Genomic DNA, 15,843 nt, shown 5'->3' with positions numbered 1-15,843 from the left:
GCTGAAGAGTAAAGGCGGTCACACTAAATATTGATTTTCAAGCTCCGACTCTGTTTTTGCCTTTTACTCTGCATTTCCATGTTTGCATATTTCAATATCCTGACAAAATATAATGAAATGAGGAGTAAATTTTTTGTTCATACATATGCAAGTAACAGGAAAAACAAATTGTCCATATATACAAAGTGGCTGAAAAGCATTTATGTCTTTGTGTTGTATTTGGGTGCATTTGTATAGGAAATGAAGTCATCACGGCTCAGCTAGATACTGACTTTGTTTCCTTCCTCTGTGTTTGTGTCCTATATTAAGACTCAAACACATGTTCCTGTCATACTGCACTCAAAGAAGTAACAGCCGGTCATTTCCGACTTCACTTTTGCCCGATTGTGACACGCGCAACACAGCTATATTAACAGTCTGTGAAAGACGCGGGTAAAATTAATCACCCCCACACTTAGCTTTGCACTGAGTTAGTCACAAAAACCAGATGATAAGCAAATATAAAATGTATGTGGAGAACATAACCCAGTGGTCTGGTATGTGTTTGTTACTGTGATTACAAGGAGAGTGCAAAAGAAAAGTTATTCAGTTCAGTGTCTTCACTGATTATGTGCCTTGACGTGCACAAACATGTCTTAGCTACAAACATTCCTGAGATGTTACTCAAAAGGTCTTCCAGCTATCTGTTCGACTTTGAGGGATTCACATCTCTCCGAAGTGATCTGCCCATACTGGCAATGTTGAACAGTAACCTCTGAGTTACTTGTTGGAGTTGAAAAAAGGATTTACCAACAGCTTCTGTACATTTGAATAAAACATTAATCTGCCTGTAAGACTTCATATTGTATCACATGGCTTTCCTGACTGATAACTACCAACCAACATCACACACAAGTAATGTAAAGAAACAGAGGTGATAAAGTAACACTTTTAATTATCAAAACAGCTGAATAATACTGGCAACACAAACAGGGACCGTTACATTTAAAACCTCTTTAGCCCAAGCCTTAGATCAGGCCGATCCTTCAGTCCTGTGAACAGAGTTTAGTCTTTTTGCGAGTCTCTCTGTAATATTTGTGGCTCAGGATAATAGCTGGATAACTTCTCTGGCTCTGTGTGCCCTCTGCTGGACGACTGTGTCTTCTGGTGCTTTTCCAGATTCCTCCACCAGGGATAAGGCCTTCTGCACAGTTGTGTCCTTCCCACTTCCACGAAGCCCCTCCAGGTACTGAAGCAGCACAGAAAACGTGTCGTCTGGAATCTGAGAAGAAGCTACTTTAATCTTGTTGATTCTCTGTATACATATTGTAGAGACTCTTGGCTACAGGGTGACAAATCATTACGATACTAGTGACACTAATGCTGAGCATCTCCTGTCAGTGTTCTTTTCAGACAGATTCAAAGATCAGGGTGGTGCAAAGATAACATGAATTACATGAAAATGTTTGTAAACATTTCAACTTTTTATACCTTTTACTTCTTCTCTTCTGCTTAAAAATGACAAATAGTTTTGAACTGAGAATAGAGATTAAGTGTTATTTAATAATAGAAAGTGGAAGAAAGAGCTTAGTGGTTGACCACTCTAAAGCAAAGCTGAGAAAACCCCCTGTCACCGCCATCAATCAGGAAGAATGCTGGGTAATTTTACCTTTTCAGAATCAAAGAGGTGCTGCAGTAACCACGTCTGCCTCGTCTTCTGGAACTTCCACTGTGAACGGTTTTCAGCCCAGCTGCAAAGACAAAAACCACTGTGGCTGCAGGGTAACTATTGCAGAAAGCACATACTTCCACCCCCATGATTCACTACAATAACACCTTATCAAATGCTAGATTTATGAATCATTTCTGAGAAAGTATTCCTGTGTATGTTATGTTAAGAGGATCCAGTGATCGAACTATTTATCTGCTGTGCTGGAAAGATTTGGGTTCGGTTCAAGTTTCATCTCATGGATCAAGTACCTATATTTGACTCCTGTTGCTTTATTTTTTGCTAATAGCCAGAAATCGAAACCATTCCAACTTAAACGAGGCACACGACAGGGTTGTTATTCGATCTAGCTATTGTCACGTCTCTGGTTATAAATTAAATATGTCCAAGAGTGAACTTTGTCTGTTAAATGAAGAAGTGTTTCAAATAGATTTGTCTGGTTTCCCTTTTAAAGCGGTCAAAGAGCAGTTTGTACCTATTTGGGTATTACAATTACAAGAAAGTATAAACAGCTTCTCAAAGCCAACTTTTTTACACTATTGAAGAATGTCAGACAAAGCCTACTACAGTGGTCACCCCTGAAAACAACTCTGGTCGGTCGAATTAATTCGATTAAAATGATTATTCTTCCTAAGTTTTTATACTTATTTCAGTCTTTACCAGTCTTTATCCCTAAGTCCTTTTTTACAAATCTCAATTCTATTATTTCCTCCAACATTTGGAAGGGTAAACGAGCTCGACTAGCTAAGGTGCATTTACAGAAACCTAGGATTGAAGGGGGTCTGGCACTCCCCAACTTTCGGTTTTACTATTGGACTGCCAATATTTGCTCCCTGACCTACTAGTTAAAATCATGGGCGGGTGTGGGCCTCACCACTTGGCTGGCAATGGACTTAGACTCAACTCAGGGTATTTCTCTTGCCTCTTTCAAAGCCCCATCTTATCAAATCACCTATTCCTCCCTCCAACTTTGGACAATTTGTTTTAGGTCTGGTTTTGAGCAGGTATTATTTACTTTAAAGATCTCTTTATACAAAATAGCTGTCAGCAAAATACACTCTTCCCAAAACTCACTTTTTTAGATATTTACAACTCAGACATTTTTTGCAATCCCAGGTCTCCACACATGGGAGAAGGAGTTAGGTATATCTATGTCAGATGACGTTCGGGATTCAGTCCTCTTGTAAATTCCACATCACTCTGTGCTCGCCACTCCTTATTACAATTCAAAGTAGTTGATAGGGCCCACTTATCTAAATCCAAATTAGCTAAGATTTATCCTAGCTTGGGCCCTCGCTGTAACAGGCGCAGGTCTGATGACGCCAATCTTACCCACATGTTTTGGATCTGCCCTCACTAATATATCACCGGGGCAAAACATCGGGTGGTGTCCTTTGGTTCCCTCCTGGCTAGACGTGCCATTTTGACGAGGTGGAAGGCTGCTGCCCCGCCCACTCATGTTCAGTGGCTTGCTGATCTCATGTCGTGTCTCAGTCTTGAAAAGATCCACTGCTCCAGCCAGAATAAAAACTTCTCTAACCTTCAATTTAAGGATCTTCCTGCTGACTAACACATTTTCTTATTCCATAGAGGTCCGACGACCTACCATTCTGTATGTTTTACTGTGTTAATGGGAACGTGAAGCTCAGTTGTGTTGCAGCTAACTTCTGTGTGGTTTGCAAGGAAAGGTCTGGTTGGTATCAATCGCCCCTCCCGAGTTGTGGTGTTTTGTTTTGGTTTTGGTTTTACCTATGTTCTAATGTGAGAAGTTCTATTTTGTATTCAATGTAACCAGTTTTTGTGTTTCCCTTTGTTTTTTTTCTTTTTTGTCAACTGTATTCACAATTGCTCAATAAATATATTTTGAGTAAAAAAGAGGATCCAGTGATCTAGTTGTGAGCTTTTACAACATAAAGAAAGAATAATTATACAATATCCTGGGTTTTAATTCATAAATCCGCTGCTACACATCCCATAATGCATTTTGATTGCATCCTGATAAGGCTTTGGACCCCATTCTTACCACGTGAGGTAGTCTAAGGCCTGTTGTTGTGCACTGGGTCCAGATGGTTTTGTTTGCTCCAAAGTCACTCCCTCCGCTTTGAGCCTTTTCTTCTCCTCCTTTTTCCGAATCTTCTTCAGCTTCCTCTCCAGGACCCTCTTCTCCTCGGGACTCAAGTCCTCGAGCCCCTCTGCCTCAGCTGTCCCCTCAGGACAGCTGGGTGGATCAAGAACCTATCACAACAAAGCAAAGCAAACACACGTCCCCAAATAAATTGCAGCGAAAAGGAAATCTTTTCATCACAAACTTCTCCTTATGCACATGCCGATTTTAACTCCGCTAAATGCAAACTAAATGTGACATTTTGCTCTGCTTTTGCAGACAAAAGTCAAAAGCAGTTTTCAGGTTTAGATCACTTCCTCTTGCTCTGCAGCTCTAGGCGACGTTTCCTGTGCCTACAGTATTACGAGTTCACCATAGCACGCTTTTTTTGTGCAGTACCCAGACAGTTTTAGCAGTGCGTTCGCAGACCACACAGCCCCCCTACATGCACTTGGTTTAAAAATAGCCAACAAAAAAAACAAGAAAAAAGAAAGAAAAGACAATGAAACAATTCAGCTTCACAGAACTGCTGAAGAAGTTTTTAAATAATAAGAATTTGAAAAACATTTCCTTGTTATAGGATGTAAACACAGCACAACTTAAAGACTTCTATGCCAGGGGATGTTGAACCATGGACACACTATGCTCTCTGATTTAGCCGACCTCTGGTGGTGATGAAACGAAAAAAAAAGGGAGGGGAAGAAAAGATTTTGGTCACATGGCCAAAAAGTCATTCTGAAAGTATGCTGCCTGGGCATTGCCCACAGAAATAGAAAACCCTTTTGTACGGTGAGCACTTGTGTCCATGCGAACAGCATCATTTTCGGAGCTTTGACTCAGGCGGTAGCAGCGTCGGGCCGGTGGATACAAAACAGACGAGCGGGTGACGGAAGCAAAAATGGTAAGTGGAAACATGTGTTTCTACTGAACGGGCAGGTCCTCAAAGGGAAGCAAACAAAGACTCACAGAAAATACTCACAGAAAACAAAACTACAACTTTTTGCTCGATACTTCTTCATATACGGTGTATTTTTTAAAGTTCTTCGCATACAGTTAAGATTTTAGCTCAACTTTGAGTTAATTTAGGAAGGAACTGTGTGTTGTAATCTCTGTGTTCCTGTGGAAAGTCTTCATAGTGATTCATGCACGTATATTCAAGTGTTTTCAAATCACTGGACTTCTGTTTTTGAGGAAATCTGATTCTCATCAGTGGCTGTTTTTTGCTTTGATTTCCAGTCTAATTACAGCACAGGCTCGCCTACCACTCCGATGAGCCCCACATCTCAATTTTCCATCTCTTCTGCCATCACAGAGAGCAGCGTCAACATCACAGAGAGCAGCGTCAACATCACAGAGAGCAGCGTCAAGACCACGGAAAACTCTGTTTTAGACGAGACTGCAGCCAATGACTTAATCAGCAATGCAAATTACATCTACAGTTTGCTTGCTACCTTCGGTCTCTTAGCAGGCTGCTTCCTGCTTTACAGTTTCATTCAGACTTATCGCGCCCACAAGAGGCTGGCTTGGCTCGGCTGCCTTCTCTGGGTGTTTTGTGGCTTCCAGCTGCTGCTCCTTCTCCTCTCTTTGCACACGGTGGCCCACAGACCTCGCTACCTAAACACCACAGCTTTAGGCTGTGCCGCACTCTCCTTTACCATCAACATAGCCTCTCTGTGTGGCCTGCTGGTCTTAGTGCTCATGGCATCCGTCCTCACCTTTGATCCTCCATCCAATCACCTGCTGAGAAAGTCTCGCATCTGTGCGGCACTAGTGGGCATCACTTCTTTACTCATTTCTCTGGTGCTGGCTGGCATTCGTGGACCCAGAGGAGATCTGCAGAAAGGGGGCAACTGTTTGATGGATCCCACCACAGATGGTGTTTCATACGCAGTTGCTAGACTTTGTTTGGTCTTCCTGATTCCCTACATCCTCCAACTGGGACTTCTGATAGGTGGCTGCATCCGCCAGAAGGAGTCGAATGGACGTTTCCTCTCCGGCTCTGAGGAAGGCCCTGTGTTCCTGGCGGTCACCGGTTTTACGCTCATCTGCCAGCTCTTCTACAGCGTGGCGCTGCTTAGAGGGGCTCTGATTAATAGTGAGAGACAGCTGACGTTCCACCAGAAAGCATTTTTGAGTGTGTCTGAGTTTGTGCTGTTCTCAGGGAGCAGCGTGAGCCTGCTGCTCGTCCTGTTCATGCACAGGCCGTGTCGGGAAAGCCTCTATGGAGTGATCAGGCGGCTGCGGGACTGCTGCCGACGTCCAGGGCCACAGCCCAACAGGAACATCATAGCTCCGCACATTGAGATCACAGACACTCTGGAGGACATCGAGTCTTAAGAAATGCGTCTGTTCGCTAGGACATAGCTCTTCCCATGCATCAGATTTAATGTCTTACCTGTTATGGACCACCTCACTATCTATCCAGTCACTGAAAGCTTGCAGAACTCTCATCAAATGTATTTTTTTTTAACATTTCATTTACAAAATGTACAAAAAGAAGACAGAAAAATGCTTCATATCTTGTTACTGTGCATCATCTTGCCATGCTATGTCAATTCGAAGGATTTATTTCTTTAATCAGGGAATTAAAGTTATTAGTACATGAGATTCTGTATGAATTTTTAACCTTTTCCCGGGCAAATGTCTTTTCTTGGAAACTGTTTGCATAAGCCTGATTTACACAAAAGTCCATTAAGACAAATGCTTGGAAAAACCTCTGCAGCTCCCTGAATGCCACATAGGAAAAATTAAGTCTAGGAAAACCAAAGTCAGAGTCTATACTTATGCCAACAGTGTCAACGAGTCCTCATGTAATTATGCTTGAAGAAAAAAAAAAAAAAAAGTGTTTGTGAATCAGATGAACACTTTTCAAGAAATTCATGGGCACCAGTTCTAGGAATAAGTGATCTGCGTGGATAACGTTTTCCATCGGTGGCAACACGGAGCGACACAAACCCAGGAACCAGGAAAGTGAATGCAGGTGCAGGGTTGCATAAGAAGCTGGTCTTAACTGTCACAGTAGTGATTGCTGAAATCGGGGCTCTTATGAATGCTACTTACAGTTTTAAAATCATCACATATAAAGTGATAAAAGATTCAGACAAGCGCCCTACAAACCAGAACAAAGCGCACAGTTTGTGTTCCTGCCCAAACCGTCTTTCTGGGGTTTTCAAGTAATTTGAAACCAGTGAAATTATCCATGTCTGCATGTCCACCTTGTTTACTGTAAATGTGCTGTCCAGAGACAGATCGACTCCCATATTTACATATTTTAACATTACACAATCATGACCGTGTTTGCGTGCTTTCATGCCAGTGTTGACAAGACGACCTCATGTCTCAAATTGATATAATCATATAAGCAATAAAATTATACCCACACACTGATATAAATAGGGGATGTTCAAATTGCCAAGTGACAGTACTGCCAATAAAAAGTAGTAAAGGTTAAATTTTAAAAACACTTTTACACATTTGGCTCAAAAGCTGCGATATGAAGACGCGCCTGCATTGTGTGTTTGTGTTTCTTGTTGCAAGTGGTGGGTGGCTGTAAACATTTCTCCGAATTCACAGTGAAACCACTTTTTACTGTCAGCATTAACGGAGAGGGAGGACAATACAGACTGAACGCGGACCGAGAAATCACAGGTGAGTCCAAGCTCTTTTATATGACACCTTAATTTGTTTATCACCACTTTAGCTTTCCTTATAGTTTCCAAGTATCTCCTCAGCATGTTATGGCTTACCTGTTTAATATTAAAGCAATTATACAAAAGCAAACGCTTTGAACTAACATACAACAAATCTTACAGCCTGGAGTTGCTTCTGGTTGGGAGTTTAAATCTCTAGACGCTCGTAAGCATCTTTAAGATCTGATAAGTTAGATGAAGGATCTCGGAAGGTATTCTTTTTGACTGTTTGACTGTTTGACTATATTCAGAGCAGCTGCACGCCAAACAGATACACGTCCATTTAAAAGTTGCATCACTAATGAATTTTTATGGGTTATCTCTTCAAAGGTACGGTCAACTAGACAGTATGACTGCTAGTTTCAGCTCTGCTAACATGACAAGTTAGCTTTGTTCATCCTACATGAGGCAACGTAATGTGTCACTGCAGTACCTCTGCCTCTGCTTCTGTTTCCAGTAAAAACTAATCAGTGATTAACGGCTTAATTAATCATTCTTTGTCATTTGTCAAAGGCAAGAAAATTCTGTGAAGCTCCCAACTTTTGCACAATAACTAGAGCTGAAGTAAAACACCGTGACATTGTTTTGTAATTTGTCATATTATAATGATGATTCAGGCAGCTGCTAAAGAAGGCTGCCAGCTAGACAGCACGACCTGCCCGCCACAGCGAGCAATACACAACAACTGTACACAACATCAATATTTATTGATGTTGTGTACAGAATTATTACCTCCTGGATGTCTACTTTTTGGCACCCAGTCCCCAACCGGTTGTGGCAGATGGCTGCCCCTCCTTTAGTCATGAGGCTTCTTCCTGTTAAAAGGAAGTTTTTCCTTCTCCCTGTTGCCAAGTGCTTGCTCACACAGGTCGTCTGATTGTTGGGGTTTGCTCTCTAATATTGTAGAGTCTTTACCTTACAATCTAAAGCCCCTTGAGCTGACTGTTCTTTGATTTTGTGCTATATAAATGCAACTGTATAGATGTGAATTGAAATTAATTGATGTTTTAAGAAAGTGAAAACAGACTTCATTTCACTTCTTCTTTCTGTCTAGGGGAAACAGTGGCATCAGCACCTCGCTCTATCCAAAAGCTACCGCTCACACAAACAGGGAACTGATGGTACCGCAGGCTCCTCAGCAACTACTTAGTCTTCAAAAATCTAGGAACTATGGCAACCTAGTGTTTGGATACTGCTAACAACAGCTAAAGACAAAAGGGGAACATGAACATGACCATGCATGTGGACTACAAAGTCACTGCTGACAATAACTTCAGTGCACATCCAAATGACACACAGGCAGTCGTCTCAGATTGTCTGGAGGCAGCTTCAGATAATTATTATTTTATCAGCCTCATCCTCTCCAGCCTCTACACCATATTCCTGTTTCCTGTCGGTCTCGTTGGGAATATCCTTATTATAGTGGTCAACCTTAACCATAGGGGCCGCATGACACCTCCAGATCGCTACTTTGTGAATTTGGCCATGGCCGACCTCTTTCTGGTAGCTGACTCTCTGATTGAAGTGTTCAATCTTAAGAAGGGCTACTACGACAAGGCTGGCCTCTGTACTTTCATGAACCTCTTCCAACAGGCCAACATGTACAGCAGCGTCTTCTTTCTGACCTGGATGAGCCTCGACCGCTTCGTCGCACTGACCAACTCCATCGGTCGCAGCATACCACGCGCACGCCTCAGCTGCTGCCTCATCTGGACGTCTTCGTCCCTGCTCACCTTGCTGCCTTTCGCTGTAGCTCAAGTGCAACACGCCGGAGAGCTCCATTTCTGCTTCGCCAACGTGACTCAGATTCAGTGGCTGGAGGTGATGCTGGGATTCTTGCTGCCCTTCTGCATCCTGGGTGTGTGCTACTGGAGGATAGCACGGGTGCTCAAGTGCAGCCACTGGGAGCTAAACAGCCCCCTGCAGAGGCCTCGCAGGCAGAAAGCCCTGCGACTCATCTCAGCTGCTGTGGTCGTCTTCTTCCTCTGCTGGTTGCCAGAGAACATGTTTACAAGTGTGCACCTCGTGAGGGGCGACACGAACGGGGGCACGCTGTGGCAGGATTACCCCTTGACGGGCCACGCCGTCAGGCTGGCGGCTTTCTCCAACAGCTGCCTGAATCCTCTCATCTACGGCTTTCTCGGGGAGGCCTTTAGGAAAAAGCTGAGGCTTTTTCTCCAGGATAAAAGCCGATGGTCCAAGCTGAACAGGACCCCCTCGAGAAAGCCCATAAACGAACCAGCAGCAAAGGATGACAGTACGAGCAACTCATCACATTCAAACTGTGACATCCCCTTGCCAACTGATGCACCCACCTTGAATAAACTGTATATACATGTTCTCACCAATCACACATGAAAAACACACATGCTGTGGGGTAAAGGCGCTATTCAGTGCTAAATATCAAAGCAAGGATCCTAACTTCTGTACAGATCTGACTGTTTTTTATGTAAAATTGAGACACATCAGTGTTATTTAAATGAATGATGCTAGCATAAAAGTCTCTCTGGACTGAATGACAGCATGTCACTGTGCCAAAAATTTTAATTTATTAACTGTCAATTCATTAGCTGTGTTATTACATGTTTGCCACGCTGCTCTATGCTTTACCATGATTATGTCACAAAAAAGATTTTTTTCACAGTAAAACACTGTAAACTAGCTGACTACCTACAAAGAGCCAAATAAAATCTTTAAGTCACATTTTCGGCAGTGAACATTCTCACCTCTGCTTGCTCTGCGGCTTGGTTCACTTGTTCCTTTTTACTCTTCTTGTTCTTTTTCCGTTTTTTATCATCTGTTGTGTTTGTTAACTGAGACATCTGAGCAGGAGCCTCCTGGTTTAAAGGCAAAGTGTTAATGATACTGTGACTGATTTCAGGTAGTGCTGTAAAATACCATTTTCTGTGCTACTCACATCTGCATCCATCTTTTTCCTCTTCGTATTTACTTCAGTGTCCATTATTTCTGTACTGTCATCTGATGGACCCAGATTCTTCCTCTTATAAGGTTTTGATTTCAACGATTTGTCCTTAGCCATGAGATAAATTACTCCTGCAAACCAACACGAGCATGTATATAACTGAAGACCAGCACACACGTTTACTGAATGAAGTACACGGACAGACAAGGCTTAAGGTCAAAAGAAACAAATTATCAATTTTATGACATAACAACAAGCAGCAGTATTAAGGGTTAAACACTACTTTGACCACGTTGTTTTTACAAAAAACCTTAAACCAACCTGAGTTGCGTTGCGTGCCAGACTCTGGAAAGCACACATGCGCGTGGAAAGTCAACCAGGAAGCGGTGCCGCTCAAGTGAAGCCTGATTGGACGATTAGCTACCCGTGTTTTGTGATTGGTCGGTGGGTGTAACACTTTTAAAAACTCGAAGAACAAACTACTGAAAGAAAACTCAAAATATTAAATGAAGTGGGAACCCGAAGACTATTTAAAATTAATAAATTATAAATAAATACATAAACAAAAGCCATAATAAAACAAACAAATTAATTAACCAATAAAAAAGAAAAAAAAATATTATAAATAAGGCAATACGCTGTACCTCAAAAATACTTAAAAAAATAAAAATAAAATGCAGACTGGTGGTACGGTGTAAAATCAAAGTACTTTTACTTTCAAGCGTAAATATGCCATTATCTTTAGGTATAGTCATACTACTACTAATAATAATAACAGAATAATAAATTATTCTGTGGGTTAGAGACAGCCGGTCATAACCAGCGTCTCTCGCTGGTTCTGGCCGGAGAGAATTAAGGGTTGCACAATGGTGTGTTACATGACCTGACTGAAAAGGTTTTGCTCGGCAAAGCTTCAGTTTCGTAGTGTTGAGTAAGATGACCGGTTGTCCATCATGTCTACAGCAGCAGTCTTTGCCCGTCTGACACGAGTGGCTTTGAGTCGAGGAACATTTATTCATAGCGGTGCAGCTACCGTGAGGTGAGTGTGTGTATGTGTGTCCCCGGCTCATGGAAAGCATGTATTCAATGTGTAAGGGTTGTTCAATGACAGTGTAGTATCTTTAATTGTTGGTCAGATTCTTAAGTGGTTTATTAAGAAAAAAAAGAAAGCTGACCCAGCGGCGTTGGTTAGATGTTACCACATTTACAGTTATAGAAAATGAAACATTACAGGGTTTTTTTCTTTTCTTATTTTTTCCTAGAAGACACACCTTGGTCCTTTGACTTTAATCTAGTTACTAGGCTTTGGATGGATATCAGGAGTTTTCTTTTTATGAGGACGTATGACAGTGACTAAAGTACAGTCACCGTCCGTGTGTTGCCGTTGTGTCAGAGGTTAGATTTATCATTTTCAATAGAGCAGCTTCAGGAATTGTCTCTAGGTGGCATCATCACTGTGTTTTGAGCAACAATTTACAGATGGACACACAGTTATTTAAAGGCTAATTCAAAGGTAAAGTGTTTTATACATAAACTCATTTTTTGCTTTGGAATAATTCAGAAATTTTATTTTCTAGTGCTTTATTTTTTTATGTAAGGAGCTATCTACCACTGGAACTTATGATCATCTGTATGGTTGATCTTGAACATCAGTTTCTATAAAACATCTATTGCATATTATGTGCGTCTATGGTTTTTTGACCACTGGAAATGGATCATAAATCCAGTGTATAAGTGAAAATGATGATTGCATTAATGTTTTTAGTGGCCATTAAGGACTATAATCTCCAGCTGTGGATGCTTCTTAAAAACAAAACAACAGTTTTAAAAAAGTTTCATAAATGTTTCATAAATATATTTCACTTCTACTCTTAAGCGAAAGTCCACAAGTATTAATATCCAAGTAAATATTGTAGTATACTATCTAAGATGAAGTAGCATTTAAGTGCACTAAGTGTACTTTCAAACCACTAAGTCTTTCAGCCTAAACTAATTTATCTTCTCCTGTTTTTCGTGCTGGAAGACTCCACAGTGTGCGGTCTCTAGCGCTGAGCTCTCAGCTGTCGGGCAAGTCCAAACAATCTGCTGATGATGAGGAGGTGAAGAGCGAGCCCATTAAGTTCTCAACCAGCAAAGCCAGCCACAGGACCTGGAGAGTTGACCGCTCGATGGGGAGCCAGTACGAGCGTCCTCTGTGGAAAGTTGTGCCCATCAGCCTGCTTGCCACCGCCTTCCTGTTGTGGTGCGCTTTCAGGGATGAGACAGACATTGATGCAGCTCTGGAGAAGCAGCTGTACGAGCATGTACCCAGCGTGCTTTCAAATGAAGAGGATACAGCTAAAAAATAAAGGTGCTTATCGGAATATGTGGACATGTCGTATCAGGTTGTATTTATTGTGAATTGTACTGTGTTGACCTGGAACACAAAGTTAATGCTCTGTGTGGAAATAAGGCCGTCCATTGATACATGAATGTCACAAATATTCCAATAACTACAGGTTAGTTCAAACCTGGTCTGGTCTACTCTACAGCTGTTGCAGGCTTTTCTATTTCACATTTCTCTGCAGACTGTATCCAGTTTCAAAATACTGTTCACTTTGGGGTTTTACTTGTGATGCTTGATGTAGGTTATTACATGATGCTGTACATCTTGAGTTTAAGAGCTAACGTTAATTGGGACATGCTCCTTTTTTTTAAGCAGTTTTTGGCAGTAATGGATTACAATGTCAATAAACTTGACCAACAAGCATCTGCCAGTCTGTTCTGAATCACTGTTTCAAAGTGCACATGATCACTTGATGAACATCCAACTTGTTAGAACAAAGTTATAGTGCAAAGAAGCCCTTGCATTGATCCAATGGGTCTCCCGACTTTGTATTTGTACCCAAGGTTGTCTGCAGCAAACTCAAGTCAGGGTGAGGTAGCGGAAAGTTTATTTACAGCACAATGAGAAATCCTATGACATGCACACACAGGATTAAAAAGATACAGACCCTAAAATACATTTGCAGACCTGAGGAAGGAAGTGAGATATTCTGCTTTAGAATTTACAGATATGAAGCACTACTCTACAGTGAACAGGACAGCTGAAGGAAGAGTGTGTGAAATGAAGTACAAAATCATGCCTGAAACTACAAATGACATAAGGTGGCACACATGCTGGTAAATAGTTCAAGATTTACAAAACAAACCCCAGTCAGTCCCCCACCCACCCCCAACCCAATAAAAAGATAAAAATCCAGAAGCATTTATGCTCGCTCTCCTCTAATTCGCCTGGCCAGCTGAATGTCCTTGGGCATGATGGTGACCCTCTTTGCGTGAATGGCGCACAGGTTGGTGTCCTCAAACAGGCCGACCAAGTAGGCCTCGCTGGCTTCCTATAGGGAAGAGAAAAGAAAACATTACATACTAGAACAAATTAACAAGAACATGTTATTCATATTTTAAAACAGATGCATTTTCTGACCTGGAGAGCACCAATGGCTGCGCTCTGGAAACGCAGATCCGTCTTGAAGTCTTGAGCGATTTCCCTGACCAGACGCTGGAAAGGCAGCTTCCTGATGAGCAGCTCAGTGGACTTCTGGTACCGACGGATCTCACGCAGAGCAACAGTACCGGGCCTATGAAGCAAGCCATATTCTGAATTAGTGCCCAGAAACAAAAACACTGTAACAACTACACAGTTTCAGAAAACAAGAGTAAAGTTAGTTTCCACAGCCAGTGTAACCAGTTATGCCTATACAAACAATACAGGGGCATGATTGTTGTACCTGTATCTGTGGGGTTTCTTCACTCCACCAGTAGAGGGCGCGCTTTTCCTGGCTGCTTTGGTGGCCAGCTGCTTCCTAGGCGCCTTTCCTCCTGTGGATTTACGAGCGGTCTGCTTTGTACGAGCCATTTCTCACTTATAAGTCTGAAAAATAAATAAAAGTGGACGTTAAAACAAACTGAATTTTAAAAAAAAAACTTCACAAAAACTCGTAATTTACGTTAACCACCCACTGAACGAGAGCCTATTCCCTTTATGCGGCTCTACCTATGACACATGACTCACGTCGTTTTAAAAAAAAATAGGTGGCGAAACAACCGTCCTACCTTTTACTTCTGTTTACAGTAAAAAGAAAACACTACCATAAAGGGCGCCAACCCCTCATTCATCGGTGATACCATTATCAAGGACGACAAGTTACAACAGTTACCACTTTTATGGTTTTATTCAAATATCATACACAAACCTCTAAGCACCGCCACCATTAAGCTACAGGAGACACACACGTTTCTTTGCTTGTCTGTCGAGCATTTTTAAAGCTAGCATGGACGGTTGCAAAATGGCGCCAGCTAGTTACCGCGAAGATTTACACTAAAATTAACCAATTAATATCACCAAAAACAACACGGCACTCAGTCGTATAAGTGAACATTAACATTAGTTTATAATTATGTAGTCATACCCTAAGAGCAGTCAAATCGGCTCAATTTAAGCCATCAGCTAGCTCTTAGCTACAGAGCGCGCCGTTTTGTTGTCAGTTTTTCAAAGCTTCTCATTAACACCAAAACTCAAAAAGATAATATATCCAATTCACATACTGACGATTTTAAATAAAACCCATAAACAAACATAACAGCCATACCTTGGATCACTTTCGTTGTTCGGGGAAATTCAATGACTCCTCCTTGTTAGTCACTTCGCTATGTTGCCCTGAGGGCTGAGGAGGTGGTATTTATAGATTAAGCGGAGCAGCGCTCGAAGCCCGCCCCTGAACGTATCCAATTGGTCCAAACTGAAATCCCTAACGGAATATGATTAGTTCAGGAAAAAGGAGGCTCTCTGCCTCTGCGTGTGAAGTTAGAGCGGATCGTCAGATGTACCTTATTTTAAAAAGAAGCATGTCGTTATTTTGATTTTAATTATTCACCCGCAGCTTTTCTCTCTTATTCCACACAGTTATACATATAATTTTGTCTGTGTAATCTTAGAACCTGGGAATTCCTTTCTGAAAACATGGTGGTCACTGACCGCCCCCCTCTTTTAACTAATTAAGACAAGCGGGAACAATGCTGCCATACTTATGCTGTAGCCTGTACTATGTGAAAAGGCAAATGAAGTACACAGAAGACATTCTGAAAAAGCATATGTGCACCTCACAAATCGACATACACGCTCCATACATAAACCTCTTCATATATAAATGGGAAGCTTTAGTGTGATACATAATTCTGGAGCTGACAGAAACTCGATGGATGAAGCATTGTCCAACAGACCTAGGACACATTTCCTCGAACTCTGTGCCTGCTGTGAAAAAAAAAAACCGGAGAGAAGCGGGAGCGTACCAAGTCATCCTCATCACCATCATAAACGAAAAAGGTTCGGTTATTTGTATTCGAAATAATCTAATAATGATGCACTCGAATAAAGCCT

General features: G+C 41.7%; 5 protein-coding genes across 5 annotated transcripts; 3 read left to right on the top strand and 2 right to left on the bottom strand.

Annotated features, from left to right (window-relative positions):
• Positions 1-914: 914 nt before the first annotated feature.
• Positions 915-10,832, bottom strand: LOC116319904 (uncharacterized protein C7orf50 homolog). Its single transcript, XM_031739370.1, has 6 exons — positions 10,746-10,832; positions 10,419-10,555; positions 10,228-10,338; positions 3,732-3,943; positions 1,649-1,730; positions 915-1,261 (listed from the first exon to the last, which is right to left on the bottom strand). Exons 2-6 carry the CDS (start codon positions 10,539-10,541, stop codon positions 1,082-1,084), a joined length of 708 nt encoding a protein of 235 aa, XP_031595230.1. The 5' UTR covers positions 10,542-10,555; positions 10,746-10,832; the 3' UTR covers positions 915-1,081.
• LOC116319903 lies at positions 3,956-6,417 on the top strand. Its single transcript, XM_031739369.2, has 2 exons — positions 3,956-4,713; positions 5,049-6,417. Exons 1-2 carry the CDS (start codon positions 4,711-4,713, stop codon positions 6,147-6,149), a joined length of 1,104 nt encoding a protein of 367 aa, XP_031595229.1. The 5' UTR covers positions 3,956-4,710; the 3' UTR covers positions 6,150-6,417.
• On the top strand, positions 7,435-10,204 carry LOC116319901 (G-protein coupled estrogen receptor 1-like). The gene is made up of 2 exons (XM_031739368.2): positions 7,435-7,460; positions 8,556-10,204. The coding sequence occupies exon 2, from the start codon at positions 8,726-8,728 to the stop codon at positions 9,857-9,859; it is 1,134 nt and encodes a 377-aa protein (XP_031595228.1). The 5' UTR covers positions 7,435-7,460; positions 8,556-8,725; the 3' UTR covers positions 9,860-10,204.
• Positions 10,833-11,264: 432 nt separating the features above from the next.
• Positions 11,265-13,645, top strand: c8h16orf91 (chromosome 8 C16orf91 homolog). The gene is made up of 2 exons (XM_031739287.2): positions 11,265-11,463; positions 12,448-13,645. The coding sequence occupies exons 1-2, from the start codon at positions 11,378-11,380 to the stop codon at positions 12,770-12,772; spliced, it is 411 nt and encodes a 136-aa protein (XP_031595147.1). The 5' UTR covers positions 11,265-11,377; the 3' UTR covers positions 12,773-13,645.
• On the bottom strand, positions 13,341-15,196 carry h3f3d (H3 histone, family 3D). Its single transcript, XM_031739286.2, has 4 exons — positions 15,056-15,196; positions 14,195-14,337; positions 13,891-14,044; positions 13,341-13,801 (listed from the first exon to the last, which is right to left on the bottom strand). The coding sequence occupies exons 2-4, from the start codon at positions 14,320-14,322 to the stop codon at positions 13,673-13,675; spliced, it is 411 nt and encodes a 136-aa protein (XP_031595146.1). The 5' UTR covers positions 14,323-14,337; positions 15,056-15,196; the 3' UTR covers positions 13,341-13,672.
• Between the last annotated feature and the right edge of the window lie 647 nt (positions 15,197-15,843).

This window comes from Oreochromis aureus, linkage group 8, assembly GCF_013358895.1.
Source record: "Oreochromis aureus strain Israel breed Guangdong linkage group 8, ZZ_aureus, whole genome shotgun sequence".
NCBI classification, from domain to species: Eukaryota; Metazoa; Chordata; class Actinopteri; order Cichliformes; family Cichlidae; genus Oreochromis; species Oreochromis aureus.
The sequence above is the reverse complement of the archived record's forward strand: the minus strand, read 5'-3'. Positions and strand labels throughout refer to the sequence as shown.